The following is a 23,765-nucleotide window of genomic DNA, read 5'->3' on the forward strand; positions in this document are numbered from 1 at the left end:
AACTAGCCTAGATGGACCACTGGTTTGATCTGGAAAAGGAATTCCTATGGTTCTAAATTCCTAAACATTTGTTAAAAAAAGTTAAGTGTTTTTCTGCTTCCATTTTCATTGAAAAATATTTTCCCCTCAAGTGTTTTTAGTTATAGTAAAATTGTAGGTGGTACTACAATAGGAATAATATTTTCAGTGGTTTACTGACCATATAGTTAAAGTAAAAGTAATTCATAGATGTAAGAAAAAAACAACAACCTATAAATAATCCAGGAAGACTAGGCAGAACAAGTCATTCCAGATGCACTTCATTTTGTAAGTTATGTTGATGGTTAATATTACAATCCAAAAGTATAAAATGCTAAGTACGTACTTGGCATCCAATTCATGTGTGCAGTTGACTAGGGCTAGTGCACTGTGTAAATCCAAGGGGTGCAGGCAAAGCATATCCTGAGGGTCTTTTGAACGAGACCAAGCAAGGCCTTTTCGATATGACAAACCTAGAAAGGCATTTAAAAAAAACAAAACAACCCACTTATACCATGTCTTCATGATCTGGTACTTTGTTATACAGTATGAAACCTAGTCAGTACCAATTACGCTAACACACACAAAAGGTTTTTTTCTGAGGCCAACAGCCCTTTAGGCAACCGTACGTTAGTAGCTAATTCAAGATCATGATGGAGAAACACACAGAAAAGTACTGAATGAAGACGAGTAGACATTAACCTTAGAGGTGATTTGAAAATGGGAAGAGTAGTAAAAACAAGGCAGAAGCAAACCAAAACACATGCATCTGAAAGGCAAAAACTGAAGTGTCAAATAAAACCAGGGACAAAGACAATCAGTCTTCACCCTGTTATTCAGCAGTTGTTTTGAACTGGATTAAGTATAATGTTGCTTTCACACAAGCCAACTTAAATAGTACTTTCAAAGCACTTGTGAATATAATTTTTATAATCAAATAAGTATTATATAATAGCATCAAATAAATTCAAGTCACAACAGCAAGTCACATATACCAAGTTTTCAAACAAAACGGAGAATAACCACAGCAGCAAGCACGCAGCACTTTCCCCATCTTACGTGAGGAAACTAAAGCACAGAAAGGTTAAATTCCCATGGTGTTGCAGTGGTAGAGGCAGAAATAGAACCCATGTGTGATGGCCAGGCCAGTTCCCTACCTACCAGACACTACCACCTGCCTACAACATTACATCCATTGACCAGCAACCTTCTTGCAAAGTATCTATTTCATTAGAGTTATCACAGACCACTATCAAAAGCAGAAAGTCCATCTATGGGGACACATTCCACATAGAGCCATTCATGTGTATGGCCATCTAAATAAAACTGATCTTGGTATTCTGGGAACTCCTTACACAACATGCCCTGAGAAATGCTCTCGCTCAAGTATTGCCAACACATAAAAATCATGAGTCAGGCCCTTCAGAAGTAATCATGAGATTTTAAAAATAATACATTTAATGCTTTTCACTTGCCTTCTGGCCTGAGCCTTTAGGGCGCACTTTAGTGACTCAATAGTGTCACACTTTCAAGGTTCTCTCTGCAACTATAAGGCCTATGAACTTAACTTTTTTAAAATGAAAGTTGAGAATCTCACCTAACCACATGCTTCTAGAAGCTAGGGCTTTAAAAAGAGACACCACACAATATAAGACTCATGATAAAATACACAAGAGTTAAAATACACACACACTGTGACTTGCAAACCTATGTTTCTGGCTAGAGATTGGTAGAATAGGGACAAGGGAAAAAGAAAATGTTGACAACAGCCATCCATTGTGGCCTATTACACAGTATTTAAAGTTTACCACCCATAGTCACATGTAAGGCAAAAAAAGGGTAAAGTGTCAGGGCATTAAACTGGGCAATCAGTCAGTCGGTCTATAAAGTCACTTACTGTAAACACAGTTACTCAGCCAAGAGATGGGCAAGAAAGACTTGGGTAGGATGTAAGGCTGGGAAAAAGCTGAGGTTTAAAAAAGCTTCAGGAAGCTGTTGAGAAGGCTGCTGGGGCTTGAGGGCCAGTAAAACAATGACCAAGCTAAGAGAGGCCACAGAGAAGCACTGAGAAGTATTTGCTTGTGAGGAGGTTACACATTTTGGTAATTTCAGTGATCCAGGACAGCTTATGAAAAGGAGTCAATATGATAAGAATGGAAACAGTGCTGGACCAGTAGCTTTGGAGCTCTCCATTTACCTTTAAAACTTCCTGCACTGCCTTTCTAACATGCCTTAGCTTGTTCTTAAGGGACCACTTCCCCAGGCAAGCAGTTCAGCCTTCATGTCCATTTGTTCCTTAGCTTCTCTACCAATACTAGCCACTGAAATGTAGGCCCTTTTTCACTAGGGATGAGACTGGAATCACCAACTCATTTCATATTAGCTTTGAATCAGTGAATGGGTACTGAGTCCCCTCCCATTTCTAAAGTAGGACAGTGGCCCCTGATTAAATATTCTGAATAAATGCTTTGAAATAGAGATCATATTGCATATAATGTAATGGAACACAATTGAATGGAAAGACTGTTCTAATAATCCTGACTGACACCAAAATATTGACCTACATGAAGCTTTGATACACAAATCCAAAACAGTTCAATACAAGTTTACATGCTCATGAAAACATTATGCACGATGCCTCAATCTGGAGAATGAAACTGATATCACTCAGTGTGTGTGTTTATTAGCAAAAGTATTATTCTATCCTACATCTTCTGAATTTTTAACCCAATCACATTTAAAGTAAATCTCACCTGTTTCAGTAAGGCTTTTAAAGAGATCTGATAAGGCCCGTTGTTTCTGCATAAGAATATGTTTGACCTCTGACTTCTGCTTTTCCTTATCTGCAGCCTGATTAACTGTTAAGTTCTGCAGTTCAAGCACAGAGGCAATGATATCACCTGTATGGGAGACAGTAGAAGGAGAGAGACTTGGAACCTCAACATGCATAAACTAATTATGGAAAGGATCTATATACATAGCTGATTAAGAAAATGCTCTTAGATTTTTTTGGTCACATAGTCATGTGTTTCCAATACTCCCCTGTAAACTGCTCAAGACTCTCCACCCGGTCTAGAAATGAGTTCTTCTTCATAAGAGTTGCACACAACATCTTCATTCGCTTCGTGAGCTTGGGCAAACGACACTGAAGAGATTCTGTATCAAACATAACTCCACCATAGCATTTTTCTGAGAGCACAGTCTGTGAAAATGGAAGAAATCAGCATCCACATCAACATACAGCTCCACATAGATCATAGCTAAGGCTAAGATTATGTCACAGAGTCTGTGACTTCCGTAACATTTTCCACTTCAGCCCCAGGGTGGTGGGGCTGGAGCTGTCAGCCAGTGGGGGCCTGGAGCTCTGAGCACTGCAGGTGATGGGGGCCCCTCAGCTCCCAGCCACCACGGGCAGTGGGGACCCCAGAGCTCCGAGACATTGTGGGCAGTGGGGAAACTGGAAGCTTTCAGCCACCGCAGGAGGCTGGAGACCCAGAGCTCCAAGCCGCTGGCTCCAGAACTCTCAGTTGTCGCAGGTGGCAGGGGGGACCCCGATTCTGAGCCACCATAGTGGGTGGGGGCCCTCGCAGCTCCCAGCCACTGTGGGTGCTGAGGGGATCCCGAAGCTGTGGGTGGGTGGGTACTGGATTCCCCTTCCTTCCCCAGGGTTCCAGGAGCAATGGATTCTTCCTAAAAGTGTGTGGGGGGGGTCACTAAGCTCACCCCCTCTGTAGCCCCAACCCTTCCCCTCCAAGGCCCCACCCAGGCTAGAGCTGGGCTGGGGAGCCTGGGCCCCTCCATGTGCCCTGGGTGAGGGCCCGAGAGCAGCCCCCGGCCCGTATCCCCGCCCCCCGTGTCTACAGCCCAGGGCAGGTACAGGGTCCACACCTCCCCACAGCTGCCCAAGCAGCTCTTAACCTGCCCGGACTCCAGCTTGGGCCGGGGAAGGGCCTCAGAGGCCGAACAGCCGGGTCATGGTAAGAGCCGCCCAGGCAGCTGTGAGGAGCCGCAGACCCTCCACCTGCCCTGGAAGGGGGTCCAGGACACAGGCTGCTCTTGGGCTCTCCCACCATGGGCAGGTGGAGCATGTGGCTCCCCACAGCTGCCCATGCTTCCTGGGCTTCTCTTACCTGGACTGGGCTCCAGATTCCAGCCTGGATGGGGGGTAGGGCCACGAGGGTGGGAGGGGGGCGAGGAGGGGCAGGCGGCCACACCCATCCACTTTCAAAACTGGGAGGGCCATGGCCCCTTGCTGCCCCCGCCCTGTGATTTTTACTAAAAATATCCATGACAAAATCTTAGCCTTAATCATAGCAACTTGCTGTAAACCATTCCTAAAGCTCCACATACAGCTGAAACCCAAAACATTTGATATCTAATCGGCATATAATTCAAAAGTCTTGTGGCTTAATCAAAATACTGAGTTCAATTACACGTTTTGTCCACACTAACACTGGGGTAAGTTGCAATATAAATCTCAGTTTCTCAATCCACAAGTCAAGGATAACCCTACTTATTACCCCCACACTGAAAGACTGAGGGTACGTCTACACTTACCTGCCGGTTCGACGCGGAGAGTTCGACTTTTTGGAGTTCGAACTATCGCGTCTGATCTAGACGCGATAGTTCGAACTCCGGAAGCGCCGCGGTCGACTCCGGTACTCCACCTCGGCAGAAGGAGTTGGCGGAGTCGACGGGGGAGCCGCGGAGTTCGACCCCGCCGCGTGTGGACGGGTGAGTTGTTCGAATTAGGGTACTTCGAATTCAGCTACGCTATTCACGTAGCTGAATTTGCATACCCTAATTCGAACCCCCTTCTTAGTGTAGACCAGGCCTGAGAGGTTTAATTGGTATCTGCAAACAGCTTTAAAGATATTCAGATGGAGGCTAATAGTTAACTGCAAAGTAGCATAATTATAAACCACAGAGTGTCCGGAGTTATCCCCTGGGCTGGTTAACAGTTATTCCTCAGGGCTTTCTCAACTCGTTTATCGCTTGCTGTGGTTGTTTCATTCTCTCCAGGACAGAATTATCTGCATCATTAAACTTGTAAAACGAGCTAATAGTTGATAATCAGCAACAGTATATGCTTCTATTGCAAGGAATACAATAACATAAAAGTGACCACGTTAGAATTGTATCAGATCCCCTCTCAGATTGCCATACTGAAGTAACAATGCAGGGAGAGAGAGAGAAGAAAAAAAAAATCAAACACTCTCCCAGTGTGAAGAAATCAAACAGAATCCAGGAAACTGCCAGATGGAAATATCTGAGCCAATTTCATCCAAGCTAATATTCTCGGGAATTTCAGTTAGATTTTATGTATTAATTGTATGTATTTATTTATTATATAAGTTTATTAACCCTTAAAACACTAATTCTTCAATGGGAACATGAATCCGTTTCAGAATGTAAACAGGATAACTTCCCCTCTTGGCTGGATTACATGGTAATAAATTTAGAGCTGAATCCAGGAGGGCTAAGAGTTATCAATTTATTTGAATCAGAAATCCTCCTCCTCACCTAATACCATAGCCCTTTCAGACAGAAAGGCAAAATAAGCCTTCTTCCCTGACACTGTTATTGTACTGACTAGGTAGGTAAAAGACCACCACAGCCAATGCCTGAGTACCTGGAGACAATGTACACATCCACTAACAGATCTTAACTGGAATACAGATTACTCTGCATGGCACAGCTTACTGTGCAATACTGACGCTAAGCATATTCATCGCATTCCCTCCCTCTTGACCCACATTTTATCACACAAATCACAACTGAAAGACAAAAGACATACTTTAAAAAACTTTGACAACACTCAAAGAAGAGGCTTTTGGCACTGACTTGTGCAGAAAGTCATATAAAAACAAAATCAACATTCAAATCAGAATGCAGAACATATCCTGCTTGTAATTAGAATAAGAAGTGCACATACCTGGGCAGCATCTGTTCTAGCAGACAAAGTTTTTCTTAGTATGCTGTTTAACCTTTGAACTTTAGTCTCTTGGTTCTCAGACTCTTCCTGCCTCTCCAAGCAGTCTAGCGCTGCTTCTTTATCACTCTCAACCATAGCAGGTCGACAGGGCTCCTTCAGAACAGATTCAAACTTCTTCATGAATTTAAAGAGGGTCCTAATCAACAACAAAAAAAAAAAAACAACCCAGAAGATTATCAAACATTCTTTTCTTGAAGTTTTCTTATCTTCTGAGAGCAGATATGGTTCTATGGTATAAATGAAACCCCAGTGATATAACAAGCTCAGTGCTGCACAGAATCCAACCAGTAGGAAGTTAGAAATACAGTATGTGCATATACAGTCTATCACACTGGATCCCAAAATAGTCCCTTTCTTCCAAAATTTCCATGTTACCTGTGTGTCTTCTCCACAGACTGTTTTATAGCCCAGAAGCTGACATCATTCCACTTAGAAATTTTCACAAATTCCTGTAATAGAAGAGAAACTGCTAATGAAATATTCCTTAAAAACACAATGCTTTTAAATGCAAATACTGCAATCACCAAAAAAAAAAGGATGTGTTAAGATGCGCTGACAGCCCCAAATAGCAAGGCATTCATATTCACCTTCTGCTAGTGTATACATTTGTGCTGGAAGTGTTGCACAGACAACGTGGTTAGATCCATATGGGTCTCATCACTCTGCTGTAATCTCTCTGGTTAAGTGGAACTGACTAACTCCAGACAAAAACTACAACCACCCCTCTCAGTCAGCTAATTTTCACACAAGGTGGAGTGTGAGGAAGGCTTCCATAGGAATTTCAGTAACCAGTAGAACTATTCAAGTACAGTTCAAACAATGACACCTGCCTCACTGTTCCTTCGGACAATTCAGCACATTGTCTGAGGAAAGCTTCTATTCTTACCTTAAGTTCTTTTTCTATAGGCTGACGAAGTTCAGTGATCCTGGCCTGTACACATTCTGCAAACTGCTTGTAATAATTGTATAGGTTCCAAAGAATGCTGCACAGCATATCTGGAAGAGAACAGAGCTGTAACAACAAGCTTCTTTCAAAGATAGCATTTTCTTCAATATCAACATCCATCTCTTTGGATTCATGAAACTCAGCAATACGGATAGAAACACTATGAAAAGCAGGGCAGAAGGCACTACAGTAAGTGAGCTGTATGTTGCACCTGTGGACTCTTGTAATCAGTTTCCAGAGTCTGGAATCATGGATAGTTTATTGCTCTAAAGAACAAATTATAGCCCCATTTACAAATGATAAAAATTTACTTACCCTTTCCTTCTACTTGAGGCATTAGCAGGACATGACAGTGGAAAACCAACAGTGCTTGAAGTCGTGTATGAAATTCCCCCAAGGTAGATCCTTCAATAAAAGCTTGCAGTGTGTGGACCAGCACTGTTAAGCTCAGCTGCTCATTGGTTTCTGTGATTTCATAAGGGTGGGATTTTAAAGAAGAAAAAAAAAATTCCAACTGAACATTTTCATTTGGCTGCTATAATCCGTATAGTGAGAGAGTTCAAATCAGGATCTGGCTCCCTCAGGCTAGCTTCTGTTAGGGCTGTTGATTAATCGCAGTTAACTCACATGATTAACTCAAAAAAAGGAATCATGATTAAAAAAATTAATTGCGATTAATTGTAGTTTTAATTGCACTTTTAAACAATAGTATACCAGTTGAAATGTATTAAATATTTTGGATGTTTTTCCACATTTTCATATATATTGTATTCTGTGTTGCAATTGAAACCAAAGTGTATATTATTTTTATTATAAATATTTGCACTGTAAAAATAATAAATAGTATTTTTCAATTAACCTCATACGAGTACTGTAGTATAATCTGTCGTGAAAGAGCAATTTACAAATGTAGATTTTTTTTTGTTATATAGCTGCACTCAAAAACAAAACAATGTAAAACTTTAGAGCCTACAAGTCCACTCAGTCCTACTTCTTGTTCAGCCAATCGCTAAGACAAACAAGTTTGTTTACATTTATGGGAGATATGCTGCCCTCTTATTTACAATGTCACCAGAAAGTGAGAACAGGCAGTTGCATGACATTTTTGTAGCCGATATTACAAGGTATTCATGTGCCACATATTCTAACCATTTGTATGCCCCTTCATGCTTCGGCCACCATTCCAGAGGACATGCTTCCACGCTGATGACACTCGTTAAAAGAATATGCATTAATTACATTTGTGACTGAACTCCTTGGGAGAGAATTGTATGTCCCCTGCTCTGTTTTACCCGCATTCTGCATATATTTCATGCTATAGCAGTCTCGGATGATGACCCAGCACATGTTCATTTTAAGAACACTTTCACTGCAGATTTGACAAAACAAAGAAGGTACCAATGGGAGATTTCTAAAGATAGCTACAGCACTCGACCCAGGTTTAAGAATCTGAAGCGCCTTCCAAAATCTGAGAGGGACGATGCTTGTGGAGCATGCTTTCAGAAGTCTTAAAAGAGCAGCAATCCAATGCAGAAACTACAGAACCCGAACCACCAAAAAAGAAAATCAACCTTCTGCTGGTGGCATCTGACTCAGATGATGAAAATGAACATGCATCGGTTTGTACTCCTTTTCATTGTTATTGAGCAGAAGCCATCATCAGCATGGACACATGCCCCATGGAATGGTGGTTGAAGCATGAAGGGACATATGAATCTTTAGTACATCTGGTACATAAATACGTTGCGACGCCGACTACAACAGTGCCACCCAAATGCATGTCCTCACTTTCAGGTGACATTGTAAATAAGAAGCGGGCAGCATTATTTCCTGTAAATGTAAACAAACTTGTTTGTCTGAGCGATTGGCTGAACAAGAAGTAGGACTGAGTGGACTTGCAGGCTCTAAAATTTTACATTATTTTATTTTTGAATGCAGTTTTTTTTTTTTACATAATTCTACATTTATAACTTCAACTTTGATTATAAAGAGATTGTACTATAGTATTTGTACTGGTGAAATTAAAAATAGTATTTCTTTTGTTTTTTTTACAGAGCAAATATTTGTAATAAAAAATAAATATAAAGTGAGCACTGTACACTTTATATTTTGTGTTATAATTGAAATTAATATATTTCAAAATGTAGAAAACAGCCAATAATATTTAAATAAATGGTATTCTATTATTGTTTAACAATGCAATTAATCGTGATTAATCTTTTAAATCGCTTGACATCCCTGGTTTTTGTATGAACCCAGGGAGAGAGATTCGCTGTCCTGAAAAAACTTGCATTCTAATTTGAAATAAGCCACAACAATAGAAGGGAAAGAGGAAGATGAGTGGTAATAAGATCATATGATTGCAGAGGCCAGGTACATGCACAACTTGATGGTTCAAAATCATTTGTTATTTTCAATCTCTATGAATAAAATAATTCTCAACCATCCCAGATTATCTCACAATCTAGAGATCATCAGTTGTTCAGTTCCTTGTGGGCATCATAGCAGAGGCAGGTCTCAGACCAATTTGAAAGTGCTAAGGATGATGGCTTAATGGAACCAGTATCGGGAGAGTATGCGGGGTGGTGGTAGGGAGAAGCAAAACCACTTTTCTGATTAAAAAAAACCAAGGGCTTGTTTTTAACAGTCCTAGAATCAATGTAGCTGATCTTAAATAGTAAATTTGGCATGAAAATATCCCTCTTTAAGGAGGGGAGTCCTTCCCTGCTGCAGAGGAAGTTGCTTTTGCAGCTCTAGAAAATTGCATGCTGAGCATGTGCAGCTGTTTTACACTAAGCTTGTAAAGTAGACATCTGAGGACAGTTGCTGTGCATGCTATGTGATGAAATAACTGTCAAGTGTGCAGAGCCAGAGGGCACTTTGTATGGTATGCAGAAGAGAACACAGGTTATGAGCTCAACGTGCCTTCTGTGGCTGCAGAGAAAGACTCCCTCCTGCAGACCCCCCAGCTTAAAAATACCACTTAGTGTGATACATAATTGCTGAAGTTCTATTTCTAACTGGTCATTTATCACAGGCATTTTAGGAGCAGCAGAACTGGGAAGGTGCCTGTACTAGAGAGAGGAGTACACATTCCTATGAGATGTGTACTTAAGTGGCAGAAATAAATATGCAATACACATTGTATTTGAGTAACAGTATGTGAACATGTACATTATTATAGCACATTCACTAAAGGGGCAGGAATTAAGGTTGTGTGGTATTTTCTGTCTAAGTGCCTAACTGTGCACCCTTAATTGATGGAACTGTATTATACATTCTTAATAGGATAATAGTTACCTTCTGTGCTCCCCTCAGTTTGCTCTTGCATGTACTTTTCAATCATCTGATGGATTGAGAACCAGTGCTTTGTGGATTTTTCTGTGTGCCGCTTCATAGTATTGTCCAGACTAACCGACCAGCAGCTGGAAACAGGTGGGGGAGAGAAACCAAGGTAATTATTTATATACTGAAGACTCTAAAGTAGGGTGAACATTTGTTATTCCTTATTTCTGTCAAAATTAGTATTATTTTCAAGCAGAAAACTGAGTGTGTACGAAAGAGATTACATAACAGGCAAAACTAACCACTTAAGTTCACAACTTTGTCACTACCACCTGAAGAAGAACAACCAATGCCACCACTGGCATCAGGGCTTAGGTATTTTGCCAGTCAGGGCTGAAAATATTTTTTGATCGCCCTGTCCCCTAGAATGGCTGAGCAAACAAACACCAAACAACCCCCAACCGACAGCAATGTGGCACTCAAGGCAACAACCCTGACTAGCATGGTGGCAGACAATAGGAAAACATGATACACATTCAGAGTGAGGTGTGCTTCTGAAGATACAGCATTAAAACTAAGAACTTAAGATATGGAGACAATGGTGCATGACACTCAAGAAAGAAATGACGAACAGTAGGGAACTGACAATTCTTACTTTAACTCCAGTCTACGCCACTGGATGATCAACTGAGTGACCAAATCAAGATGTCTCCGCAAAGACAAAGCTCGACTTGCATTCTCCTCCCAGTCCTGAAAGAGAGAAATTCCTCTTTATGGAAGACAAGAACTCGCACGAGAGAAAGAGGCATTAAGCATGACAGAACATCCCCCTCCATTACCACACAGGCTCGTGTCCCATGTATTTGTGACCAGCACTGGATTTCACAAAAAGCTCTATGTTGGTTTTATTATAGTACCAACACTTAGGTCACTGTCTCTTGTCACAGCCAACGATTTTACCTGCAGGTGAGCTATTAACTTGAGAAATTAAAATGGTTTCCTTTCCCCTCTTACCTGTGACTTTGCAAGCAGAATCTCTAAGCCGTTCAGGAACTTTGAGAGAGGACTGGAGAGTGGGAAGCTACGGATTCTGTCCATCACAACCAATAGCTGCAACAAGAAGTACATAAGTGACAGATGGAGTTTCCAACTCAGAGTAGCTGGTCAACCCACATGCAACACTTGAGTTTGAGCTAATCTACATTCAAACAACATCAGTGCTCCCCTTCTTTGGAAAAGAGAAAACCTTTTTATTTTAAAATGGCCTCTCCATTTTAGGATTTAGACCAGTGAAAGCCAATATTACACAACACATAAAAGCATCACACATTGGCCAAATATAAGAGCTTCAGCCAATATTAGTGCTTATGGCACTTTGCATCACTCTTCAGTGAACAGAATGGACTAGCTCCAGAGGGAGTCGCATCGAATCCTACCAAAGTGAAGCATTAGAGAAAGGAGAAGACCCTCACTGTTGAATAGAAGTTACTCTGGAGCCTTAAATGAACTTATAATGAAAAAACATTGTCTTACAAGTCATTAGAATGAACTTTGAGGCTTTGGGATCTGCAAAACACAGCATATTACTTTTACATTTGAATTGAAGATAGCACATGTGTTTACATGAGCAAACCTATCAATGTTATGCAACTGGATCATGTTGCTGACAGGTAGCTAAGAAGCTACAAAATTATCCTAATTTACAAAGATATTACTATAGTCTTACTGTAAAAAAATAATTATTTCATAATAACTAGATAATTAGATTCTGATGTGTCACACACTATGGTGCATTACACAGACTCCCCTGTCCACACCCATTTATCTTGAAAGTTTACTGTAATGCTCTCACCTGCATGAGTGCAGGGTGTTCAGGCCATTCTTGCAGTAACCTGTTTACTTCTTTAGTGAAGTTATCAAGTACAGGCTGGCATTGTCGAACTTGCTGAATATTAGGGTGCTGGTAAAAGTCATATGGGCCATCTTCTTGTATGATGAGATCTGAAGTCACTTCCTCAAAAAGTGTATTGTGGAGAAGCGTGCTAACTAAAAGTTGGCTGCCAAGAAGATAATCATTCATTTCAGCACCTAAGAAGCCGAAAAGGAAGAACTCATACATTCTGTGATCACTTTTTCATTCACCAGAAACCTACATGTTTCTTTGTATGCCTAGAGCATTATCCAAAACCTTAAGACATTGTATACTTTAAACATTCTCATACTTGAAAAATATGAAGCAATGAAGTGTGAATGCAGAAAGAAAAGGCTTAAAAATTCAGGTTGGTTGTTTTACCAGATCTCTGAACAGCAATAAGTTAACCTGATCTACAGCATAAAATGGTTTGTGGTTGAATAGACAGAGTGGCAGGTAAGTTAGCAGTTCTACTTTGAGAAGTGATTAAGATCATATCCTGGAGAGTCATGTATTATTGTTATAATTATTTCCATATCAAACATGTTCAATTTACAAGTAAAGACCATGTTATCCCGCCTCCCCCACCGCTTTATTTCTAGCCCTGCAAACTCAGTTTAGGAAAGGAAAAATCAAGCTAGGTTTTCTTTCTTTCTTCCTTCCTCTGGAAATTAAAGGCTTTCCAATACAAATTAAACCCACAGGGAAATCTGTGAAACCCCACGGTCTTTAACAGGGCTGCACAGATGCAAGAGATTGGAATGTCAACAGTTCAGCTGATGAATCACAGAAGGAATAGGATCCAGCTCACTCTTTCTAGTTGGCTCCACGTGGCTGAAATGTGGAATGAAAAAACGGTTGTAAAAATCTGACAAAGAATTCAGAAGATATGATTCTGAATACACACAGGGAACAGGTCTATTAGAAGGTGCCATTTTTAAGTGATCACTTTTCAAGGCAGAGCCATGGTTAGTAACTTAGACAATGCTGGGAAAACCTTGGTCTAAAACAAAGTATATTTAATCTGAAACAACTGCAGGTAAAAGCATTAACAACAACCTTAAGAATTAAAACGGTATGCCTGAAGTACGGCTAACAGCCTTACCTATCAAGAGATAGAAGTGTGCCACTAGAGAAGCACCAGTCTGATAGCTGGAAAGAAATGCACTGAAATAATGTTTAGCTTGATGTGGGGGCAGGCTCTGTTGATACCACAGGGACCGTGCGAAGTTTAGGCACAACTGCTGATGAATCATCATCACTGTCTGCATTGAACTCTGGGATAAGAGAGTTATTTCAGTGGCTACTAAATCCTCTGAGTCATCTTCATTTTCCATTTTTTCCTCTAGACTTGCCTGAGCTGTGATATCTTCAAAGTCCTGTAAGTCATATTAAAATAATAGTTAACTTTACCCTGCCTGTATGCTACATTTACTATCTGTATTGTACTAGTGACCAAAGGCCCCCTGTGCTAGGCACAGGTAGCAATGTTTACGATCCAATCTGAAAAAAGAGACAAGTGACCATAACAACTGGCTGGTCTTCACAGGGGCAGCAGGTCTAGTCAAGACCTGCTAAATTGATGGAAGAGTGCTCTTCGGTTGACCCCAGTACTCCTGCTCCCCGAGAAGAGTAAGGGAAGTCGACTGGAGAGCGTCTCCCGTTGACACAGCACAGGGAAGACACCGGGGGAAGTCGACCTAAGCTACGTCAACGCCAGTGTGAAGACAAGCCCAATGAGAGAGAAGGGGAAGAGAGAAATAGTGAGAACATAGTTACACAGGCTAGCTACATGCATAATCTGGTGGCTTCAAACAACTTCTTTTAAGAGGGGAAATAGGAGGCAGAAGTATTCTCTTTGGCAGACTCTTCAGGTTCAGCAGGTTTTACCAGATCTCCATCAAGTTCTAGCATCTTACTATTGCATAATAAGTGTTCTTACTACATTTAGGAACTGCCTATAAAGTTTATTCATCTGAACAACATTGGCTAAGGCTACACTACAGTCTATGTCAACATAACTTATGTCGCTCAGAATTATGTGCTATTATGCGAATAAACCAGCCCCCAGAGCAACATAAGTTACACTGACATAAGCCTCTCCAGCCAACATGTTCGTGGAGGTGGTTTTATTATATTGACAGGAGAGCTCTCTCCTGTCAGCACAGAGCATCTTCACCAGACGCACTGCAGCAGCGCAGCTGAATCAGTACAGCTGCGCCACTGCAGCGCTGAATGCGTAGACATGGCCTTTAAATCCAAAGACGACTGTCCACAAACTAAAAGGAACAAAATATTTTAACAGTACACACAGAGTGAGCCATTATCTCAAAATCCTTCCCATATTCTTCTCCTGGAGAAGAGAGAAACTGATTCATTTCTCCCTATGAAAGAAGTTAGTTTTTTAAAACTGTACAATGCATCTTTCCATAAACTATTATTCTTCTACCTTCTCATAGAGAGGGAATCTCCTCCTAAATTCACTCTCTTCCTCCTCTTCCTCACTTCGCCCCGTTCCATGGCTCTTACTCCTGTATCTGTACAGATGGCTTTCTTGCTCCTCCTGCTCCTGGGTACAGCGCTCCTGTTCATCCCATTCGTTTATAATTGCCTGAGAAACCAGAAAACTGTGAGAATTCTTCAGAAATTATAACACACACACACAAACCCCACTTGCCTCAGCACTGAGGCAATGTCTTTGTTTTTCACAGTATGCAATATTATTACGCATGTCCAGGGCCAGCTCCAGACACCAGCAAAGGAAGCAGGTGCCTGGGGCGGCCAATAGAAAGGGGCGGCATGTCCCAGTCTGCGGTGGCAATTCGGCGGCTGCAACTCAATCACTTCGCTTCAGTCTTCGGCGGCAATTCACCGGCGGGTCCTTCACTCACTCTCTTCCTCTTTGGCAGCACTTTGGTGGCAGCTCAATTGGGTTTTCCCTTTTTTTTTTTTGCTTCACTGCTTGGGGTGGCAAAAAAGCTGGAGTCGGCCCTTCCAAACCGTGCTGAGTGAACATTACAGTAACATTTCACTTGTAAATTCCTGGAACACCACACCTATGATAACTGTATGAAAAAGATCATGCAAACGTGGGCCAAATCCTATAGTTAGCGCCCCACCAAATTCACAGCCATAAAAAAAAAATCAAACCTCCCTCATAAAATCTAGCTATTGGAAGGGAAGGGCAGGGCTGGGGGCGCCTCAGTCGGGGGTTCCTACCCTGCCCCGGACTCAGCTGCTAGTCATGGCTGGGCTGGGGAGGGATAGGACTTACTTTTCCCCTGCTCCGCCACTCTTAGTGGGGAGATCAGAGCCACCTCCCGAAGCAGTGCAGAAGTGAGCGTGTACCACCCTCACTTCTGCTCTGAAGCAGCCCCAGCTTCCTGCAGCTAGGGGAGGTATCTGGAGGTGAGTCTGATCTCCCCAGGAGAGCAGCTGTGCAGGAGAAAAGCAAGTTCTGTTCTTCCTCATCCCGGCCGGGAGGCGGGCTTGTGGCTTCCGCCCCACGGCTCCTATCAGGGCTCAAGGACCCAGGCTCGGTGCTTAAACTCCAGCAACTTCTGCCAGGGCTCCCAACCTGCAGCTTCTGCCAGGGCTTGGGGTGTCCATTTTTCCAGGGGGTCCTCAAATTGGCCAGGGCCCATGGGCCCATGCGTTAATCCTCCGCTGGCCAGGACTAGCAGCTAGGAGCCTCCAGCTAGAGCGCTCCCAGCAGCATGGGGGAGATCGGACCCACCTCCATGAGCCTCCTCTGGCTGCAGGAAGCTCTGCGGCTCTGAAGGCAGCACAGCAGTGAGGGTGGCAATCCCATGACCCTCCTACAACAGTTTTGCAAGCCCCTCACTCCAATCCCATTTGGGGTCAGGACTCCCACAATTACAACACAGTGAAATTTCAAACGTGAACATCTGAAAACGTGAAATTGACTTATTTTCAAATCCTGTGGCTATGAAATTGACCAGAATGGACGTGAATTTGGTAGCACTCTACCTATAGTACTGAATCCCTTTTCAGAGGAACCCCCCAACCCACACACACACTGAAATGAAAGGTAGTTTTTCATGGAGTAAATATGGTAGGATTTGGTTTTATGTCTGAATATATCTGAACCATAGTGAATTAAACATAATTACCATTTTTAATTCTCTGAAAAAATTGCTACTGTTGCTTTTGACAGAGTATGGAATGGTTGTGTTACTCTGGAAGGCTACTCTGGTTCAGCAGGAGAGACTCATACCTAGGCATCACTGTTGAAAGCAAAGCTACACTGTACCTCTGGCATTTGGCTTTTAGATATATTTATTCCATTTACTCAGGAGGCTTTACCTGACACAGATGCCTGAAAAGCTGCAGAGATTTCTGGTCCAGCTCTCCCTTTGACAATACATGGCATCGAAGATACAATAAGGCATTCACTAGCAGCTGTTCCTGAGTCGGGTATGAACTCTGAACCCTTTCATCAAACTCTCCTTCAGAGCGTTTCAGAGATAACTTTTTAAGGCCACAGAGGATGTTCGTAGATTGCACTGAGCATAAAGTATCCGCATGTGCAAGGTAAGTGGGGAAGGTGGGGCCAACAGAAGGAAATGCCAACAAAGAAGTAACAAGGGTGTCAAGTTTGGCTGGACAGACAATACTATTGAGTGTTGTATAAACGTCAGAGGCCACTAGTCTCATGCCATGCTGCAGCTGTAAAATGGCAGCTTGCAGTGGGGTGACAGCATCAGGGTACAAAGCATAATCTTCTGACAAGTGTTTTCTAAATTGATGGTGAGATTGCTGCCAGGATGCTTCTTCGTTTAGCAGGTTCTGTACTGCCTGGAGTGACTTGGGCCTATTTCCACGAAGGAATTGCAGAAGGCGAGCTAAGAGATCCTGGACTGTGGAAATTTGTGCAATGCTGGTGACATATTGGTGAACCTCCTGGTATAAGCAGTCATATGGGGGGATTTGGGGTCTGAAGGCCTGTTTTCTGGAAAGATTGCCTATTTGTTCCTTCAGCTGTTGCATTCTTTGGCGTAGAAATCTATTAGGAAATAAAAATATTGACCAATTTTAGAAGCATATTATAAACATAAGTATCTCATTAGGGTGCACAATAAGACTACAGTATATGTATCACCTATGCAATGCAGTATTTCCTAAGAGACAGCACTACTGAAAGTGCCTTATGAAGCTCAGCCATTAAGAACTGGCTCTAATTCTCTCTAACTTCTAATAACGAATTGTCAAAGCAATCTGCGTGTGCTGAAATGAGATCAGGAACTTCGTTAACAGTGGAAAATTATGAACAATGACTGCATGCTGGAGTTTGATCCAATCTCTTGCGTACAGAAGGCTCCAAAACAGTACAAAAGGAGAGTTGCCTCTTGGCCCATTAAAATTTCTTCCCCAGTTCCTCAGCTTAAGAAACACAAATTCTAGGAGTATCAGAGTGCTTCACACCAGTATAAAGGTTCCTCACACTGGCATAGCTTATTCCTCTTCCCATAGAGAGATATACGGCATCTTTATATTGGTATAACTGCATCCACACTCGGGGGTTGTACTACTTAAATTATACCAGTGTAGTTAAAGCCATACCCTAAGGGCTAGACATAAGTTGTATGTCTACATTGCAGCTGGGAAGTGTAATTCCTAGTGTGGGTAGACAGACTTGTGCTAGCTTGCAGTGTGGATGTTGCAATATGGGTGGAAGCTTGGGCCAGCCATCTGAGCTTGGCCCCCGGGGGGATGGATGGGCTCAGACACTTATTTTTAGCATGCTAGTTTGGACTGAGCTAGTGCAAGTCTGATGGGAATCATACCTCCCAGACACAGTGACCCACCATGAGTGATCACCAGCATAAGTCAGGCATTTGTGCACCACTAAATAGTTTCTCTATGTGCCCTTACTATCCTGATATGCAAGTCTTTGTCCCGGAATCAACTATACCAGAGATCTCCAAACTGTGGGGCACGCCTCCCTAGGGGGGCACGGAGGAACGTTCGGGAGGTGGGAAGGGGCAATGGGCCTGGGCCAGCCCCCAAGGGGGGCGGGGAGGGAGCACCACTCAGCCCCATCCCACCTGCAGCTCTGCTCCAGCCCCGCCCCCAGCCATGGCCCCGGCTCCACACCCAGACAGGGGCCAGCTGCCAGTCTCCACCACAGCCCAGCTGTGGCTCCGATCTTGCCCCCAGTCTCGCTCCCTGGCCGTGGCTTTGTTCCCAGCCTTGCTCCCGGCCCCAGAACCACCCCCAGCTACAGCCGCAGCCTCAAGCCCCTTATCCCTGTCCACATCCCGTTCCCTGTCCGTGGGAGCAACAGCCCCATTCCTGGCCCCAGCTCGGGGGGGGGGGAAGGGGAAGAGGAGGCGCAGATGAGCTGAGAGGGGACGCGACCCTTGAAAGTTTGGGACCACTCAACTATACAAACAAAAATTTATTTCTAAAAAAGCAATGCAAACACATTACAATGCAATGGGAGAAATCCAAACCACGTAAGCAGGTGAGACTCCCAAAGAATATCACTGGCCTCTCCCAATCATCAACAAAATAGTTAAGTGCTTCTCCCATTACCTGATATGAGGATGAGTGAAACTCATAATTGCTTCATTTTCAAGATCTTTTCCTGTATGTAACTGCGCTGACAGATTCAGCGTCTTCCATTTACACTGCAGGTGGTGTAACTAGTAAAGAACAAATTAAACAATTTTATGGTTTTCTTTTAGGTAGCACACAAAGGACACCTTCCAGGAGATTTAAGAAAACATGACTGAATAATCTAATAATGATACTATAATATGGAGCTCATGCTTTTGCAGCATTCACCTGTGTATAATTAAAATTAATTTCAGCCACAAATGCTATGTATTCCAAAGTAGGAGTGGGCTCTAAAAAAGGGATAGAAACACCACACTCACCTCCTCCTTGGCATACTTGAGTTTGTATTCTCTTTTCACTGCAGGATCAAACCTAGTCTGTGGAAGCCAAACCTGGATCTGCACCAAACCCATATTCACCCAGAGGCTACCTCGCCGAGCTGTCTCTGATAGGTCCTGAATTCCTTCTCCTTCCCCAAAGAACTGTTGCAAGCAGGTCAGCAAGAGACAGAGGACTTCTTTTGGCAATATCTCCTGACCAGCAACATCCTTAAGTACTTTGAGAATGTACTGAAAAGCCACAGGGTCCTTGGAGGAGAGTTTATCACAGCACTGTGAATATTCCTCTTGCAGGTCTACTGGAACCAGATCCATCAGAGCCAAGAGCTGTCGACATAACATTACATGCTGGATTCTGGAATCTGTACACCTGAAGGAGTAAGAATAAAAAGATATTGGCATCCTGGTGAGTACAAGGTTCTGTAATATTGCTGGTTTAGGTAAAAGATGTGTAGAGGAAAGACCTCAATAGTACCTAAATTCTGCCAAGGAAGAAACAGACATGTTGGTCCACAAAACTGTGTTGACTTCTTGAAGCTGTTGTGCTCTCTCCACCCACTCTCCCAGTATCACATGAGATGACGACAGAACAGGAAGGCCACTTGCATCCCACTGGCTTGTCTTGCTGCTGCTAGTTAGAATTTCAAAGAGGCACTTTGAGAAAACTGCTCGGTTCAAAATACCTGGGCCCTAAATTAAAAGATTAAGAGATATGTAGTGTTAATAGCATTTCCTCACTTATTTTAAGTTACACAAAGGTAAGCTTTATGAAAGGTTTTTTACCAAAACTACAAGATAATTGCTCACTTCAGCAAAACTATTAGAAAAAAATAAAATGGTGGAGCATCTCCAGATTTTCTCACACACACAGCAGATGCTCACGTACACCTCTACCAGCTAACAAATGTTGGGAGTGGAACAAGACAAGTCTATACTAGAGTTTTAAAACATGTTTATTTCTAAAACTTCTTAGCAAAACTATTTTTAAAATAGACATTTTATCTTAGTCTAGCTATCCAATTATGTCACAAAACACAAACCTTCATAAAACGGTACATAGGAGATTTAGGCATTTTCTTTTCCTCTGCACCAGGTAGCGGCTTCCAGGTTAACCAGTACTCCGGATCTGTGGTTACAGTACTGTGCCAGAAGAACTCTAACATGCTACTGACCAGTTCTGACCACAGAAGAGACATTTCTTCATGGGATACCTAAAAGTGAGAGAGAAAAAAAACTCAAGTCTCCTAAAATAATTTACTGGCACTGAAAGAAAATTATTATGCTTGAAACGAGAAAAAACACTGAATAGAATGTGTGTGTGAAATTCTTTTCTGATGGAGATATTATCACCTTTAGTCTTCTTTAGCATCACAGAGTATGCTTTACATCGCCTCTGAAAAAAACCTATACTCCTACACAATAGCTTCCCACCAGGTGTCTGTGCCTAGCAGCAGCTTCCATTCTCTCCCTTCCCTGCATGGATGCGCGCACGCGCACACACACACACACACACACTGTTGTGAGGTATAACTTCACAGGCCAAGTTTTCCAAACATAACCTCTGTTCTGTGACTGTGCAACTTTGCACAACGGTGCGCAGAGTTCTACAAGCCCAGAGAACAGATAAAGCCCTCTGACAATCTGGCCAAAAGTACTTGTTGAGAACTTGCTGGTGTATTGAAGCCCATGGGAGCTACATGCTCATGTCACTGTTAAATTCTAACCGGCCAGAAGTGCTATAATCTATTTACTTACTAAGTAGGCAATATGACACACAAAAGTAGGCCACACAATGTTATTCCAGACTGCAGGATTTGGCAAAAAATGTTTTATATTATATATATACACATTAGTCATAGAAAGGAAGACAAGAATTTTAGATTGATCTATCTACAAAGCAAAACCATTACATATTGTCTTAATTTAAGTGGGCTACAATAAGTCAACTGGTTGATTGGTTTCCTTGAACGGTGTATCGTACCATTTAATGGGAACAGTATCATACAGATGTACAGATTTTAATGCTAGACCTGAGATTGCTTTATAGGTCTGCCATTATATTGCTTTTGTGCTCACAACTTTTATTTGGCCTACCATTTCTCCCAAGTAATAAAATGTGTAAACCTGTGAACTAGACACAGAAAGCATACTAGTATGTTACAAATACTAACACTCATTCATGGAAGTTTGAACACAAACTTCTGCAAGCCTAAATTAAACTAAAACTTGTTCTTACCTTATTGTGATGTAACAAGTGCCACAGTCCATACAGATGTTGAGAGGCAGCTGGCGTCAGTTTAAGGCAAAAAGCTACATACTGACTTAGCTCCGAACACATGCGCACCTGTTGATTGCTGTTCTCCCTGTAGCTGAAGAAAAAACTATCAACAAAAAACTATGCTACATAGTATGCAACTTGAATGCACAACTGAATGAGAAAAAGTAATGTCTTGACTGTAGCAAAGAGGTGTGAAACAGGATATTCCTGGGTTCAAAATCAATTATGTGACACTTTTTTCAATGAGACCATAAACAAGTCATTTAGAGGCAATTTCACCCATCTCATTTTACTGTTCTTTTATAAAAACATGACCTTCACTGAAATCCTGACACTGTATTGAGTGCACCAGATTTTTTTTAAAGCTCCATTAGGGAAGCTACTCTATAAACCTCATTTTCTCGGCAATGCAATAATGCAGAGTTGCTTTCTTCTAAGAACTGGTAATTAGTCATAAAACACACCTATATTTAGCCACTTGAAACAATGAAAATATTTACCGTATATACTCGTTCATAAGCTGAATTTTTTTAGTAAAAAAAGGGTAGCACCAGAGAAGGAAGTCGGCTTATGAACAGGCATAGAGAGGGAGAGGTGGGACACAGCCCCTCCCCCCCAACAGAGGGAGCAAGGAAAGGCAGCACAGCCAGCAGAGCCAGAAGGGAAGAGGCGGGGCCAGAGTCTCTCCGCTTCTGGCCACGCTGCTCTCCCCGCAGCCTCGAGCAGCCTCCGAAGCAACTGCAGCTCTGGGGCTGGCAGGCTGCAGCCGTGCCACTCAGCCCCGCCCCCCAGAGCAGGCTGTGGTCGCCCAGCCCAGCCCGCTGGAACCCGCTGCGGCCACGCAGCCCGGTCGGCCGGACCAGCTCCAGTCAGGCCAGTGACATCCATCCCTGGCCCTCCCCAGATAAGGTGGGAAGGGATGGGATGGGGATAGTGTGGGGGTCCCAGGCTAGGGGTGAGGTCATGTGGAAGGTGGTCACAGGGGTTACTCTCCTGACTCCCAGCTTCGCCCCCCCCCCACAAAAAAAAACATTTCCCCACCAGTTGCTGTCCCGGCCCATCAGGGTAAGCAGCTGGCACGCCGGGACACTTTGTTTACTTAGGTTTACATCTGTGCCTGTGGACCCTCGAGGTAAACAAACCATCTCGGTCCACCAGCGGCTTATCCTGATGGCCCAGGAGCCAAAGTTTGCTGACCCCCGAATTATAGGGTCAGCTTATGAACAGGTTATAAAAATTTTCCATTTTTACTTATCCATCTTGGAGGGGGAGGGGGGTCAGCTTATAAACAAACCGACTTATGATCAAGTATAAATGGTAATTTAATTCAAACGGCCAACTGTGTGTGTACATTTTACTTCTTTTGTTTCCTATATTCTGTTTGCACAAATTGCACTTGTAGATATGTCCCTTTCGATGATGCTCATTGTGGTGTGTAGATCTCTTGCTTCTCAAGCTCTTATTGAACTTTTTGCAGGAGCTCAAGAATACGACCATGAAGGCTTGACGGAGGATTGAGAATTAAAGGACTAATAAACAGGCTTAGAAAAAAAAATTACTTCCTAGTAAGACTCTGTATAAAACCATAGTGCTATGGTGCTATCACAATCCATTCTACTGTTAATAAAGATATTTCTTTTTATAGTCTAAATATATTATTCCAGGTGGCTTGAATAGCAGAGTTATGCTATGCCTACATTGCAACTGAGTGGGTGATTCCCCTGCTCGCAAACACATACTTTCGCCAGCTCTCATCAAGCTAGTGCAAAAATAAATAGCAGTGTAGCTGTAGCGGAGGCACAGCTGAACCGTGCCTAGTACAAACCTGCCTGAAACTAGTGGGTATGTACTTGGCACTGCTCAGCCATGCCTCTGTTGCTGCTACCAGTGCTACCACAGCTATGCTGCTATTTATACTGGTGCTAGCTCAATGACAGTGAGCATGAATATGTGCACCGGAGCAGAGAATCACCCCCCCCGGCCCGCCCCAGATGATAATGTAGCCGTAGCCTTAGTATAATCACTTCAATAAAAATCCCATGTCTGCCCAAGAGCTGATGGGACGAAAGCTAGAAAATACTCAAGTTTAAACAATTCCTTAGACATTTCACTTTGGCTTTATGTCCCAAGCAGGGCCGATGCTACCATTAAGGCGAACTAGGCGGTTACCTAGGGCGCCAAGATTTGGGGGCGCCAAAAAGCAGTGCCCCCAATTTTTTATTTTTTATTTTTTTTTACAGCTGTTTCTCCCTGAGCGCGCGGTTGCTGCTCCACTTTTCCCACCTCCCAGGCTTGCAGCGCCAATCAGCTGTTTGGCACCGCAAGCCTGGGAGGGGAGGAGAATTAGAGTGGGGGCGGCGTGCTCGGGGAGGACGCGGAGCAGAGGTGAGCTGGGGTGGGGAGGTGCTGCA

At 42.9% G+C, this 23,765-nt stretch overlaps 1 protein-coding gene across 1 annotated transcript in view; it reads right to left on the minus strand.

Annotated features, from left to right (window-relative positions):
- Positions 1–23,765, minus strand: part of MDN1 (midasin AAA ATPase 1) — a 168,088-nt gene that overhangs the window by 30,311 nt on the left and 114,012 nt on the right. Inside the window, exons 58-76 of the mRNA XM_045010265.1 lie at positions 21,313–21,439; positions 20,117–20,287; positions 19,552–19,766; positions 19,059–19,446; positions 18,715–18,824; positions 16,483–17,182; positions 14,606–14,767; positions 13,262–13,535; positions 12,097–12,332; positions 11,259–11,354; positions 10,900–10,994; positions 10,260–10,384; positions 7,275–7,424; positions 6,900–7,009; positions 6,389–6,462; positions 5,954–6,149; positions 3,061–3,220; positions 2,772–2,918; positions 365–491 (exon numbers count right to left, since the gene is read on the minus strand). Coding sequence (XP_044866200.1) covers positions 365–491; positions 2,772–2,918; positions 3,061–3,220; positions 5,954–6,149; positions 6,389–6,462; positions 6,900–7,009; positions 7,275–7,424; positions 10,260–10,384; positions 10,900–10,994; positions 11,259–11,354; positions 12,097–12,332; positions 13,262–13,535; positions 14,606–14,767; positions 16,483–17,182; positions 18,715–18,824; positions 19,059–19,446; positions 19,552–19,766; positions 20,117–20,287; positions 21,313–21,439 — 3,663 coding nt within the window. The remainder of the gene's footprint in view (positions 1–364; positions 492–2,771; positions 2,919–3,060; positions 3,221–5,953; positions 6,150–6,388; positions 6,463–6,899; positions 7,010–7,274; positions 7,425–10,259; positions 10,385–10,899; positions 10,995–11,258; positions 11,355–12,096; positions 12,333–13,261; positions 13,536–14,605; positions 14,768–16,482; positions 17,183–18,714; positions 18,825–19,058; positions 19,447–19,551; positions 19,767–20,116; positions 20,288–21,312; positions 21,440–23,765) is intronic.

This window comes from Mauremys mutica, chromosome 3 (assembly GCF_020497125.1).
Source record: "Mauremys mutica isolate MM-2020 ecotype Southern chromosome 3, ASM2049712v1, whole genome shotgun sequence".
Classification (NCBI taxonomy): domain Eukaryota; kingdom Metazoa; phylum Chordata; order Testudines; family Geoemydidae; genus Mauremys; species Mauremys mutica.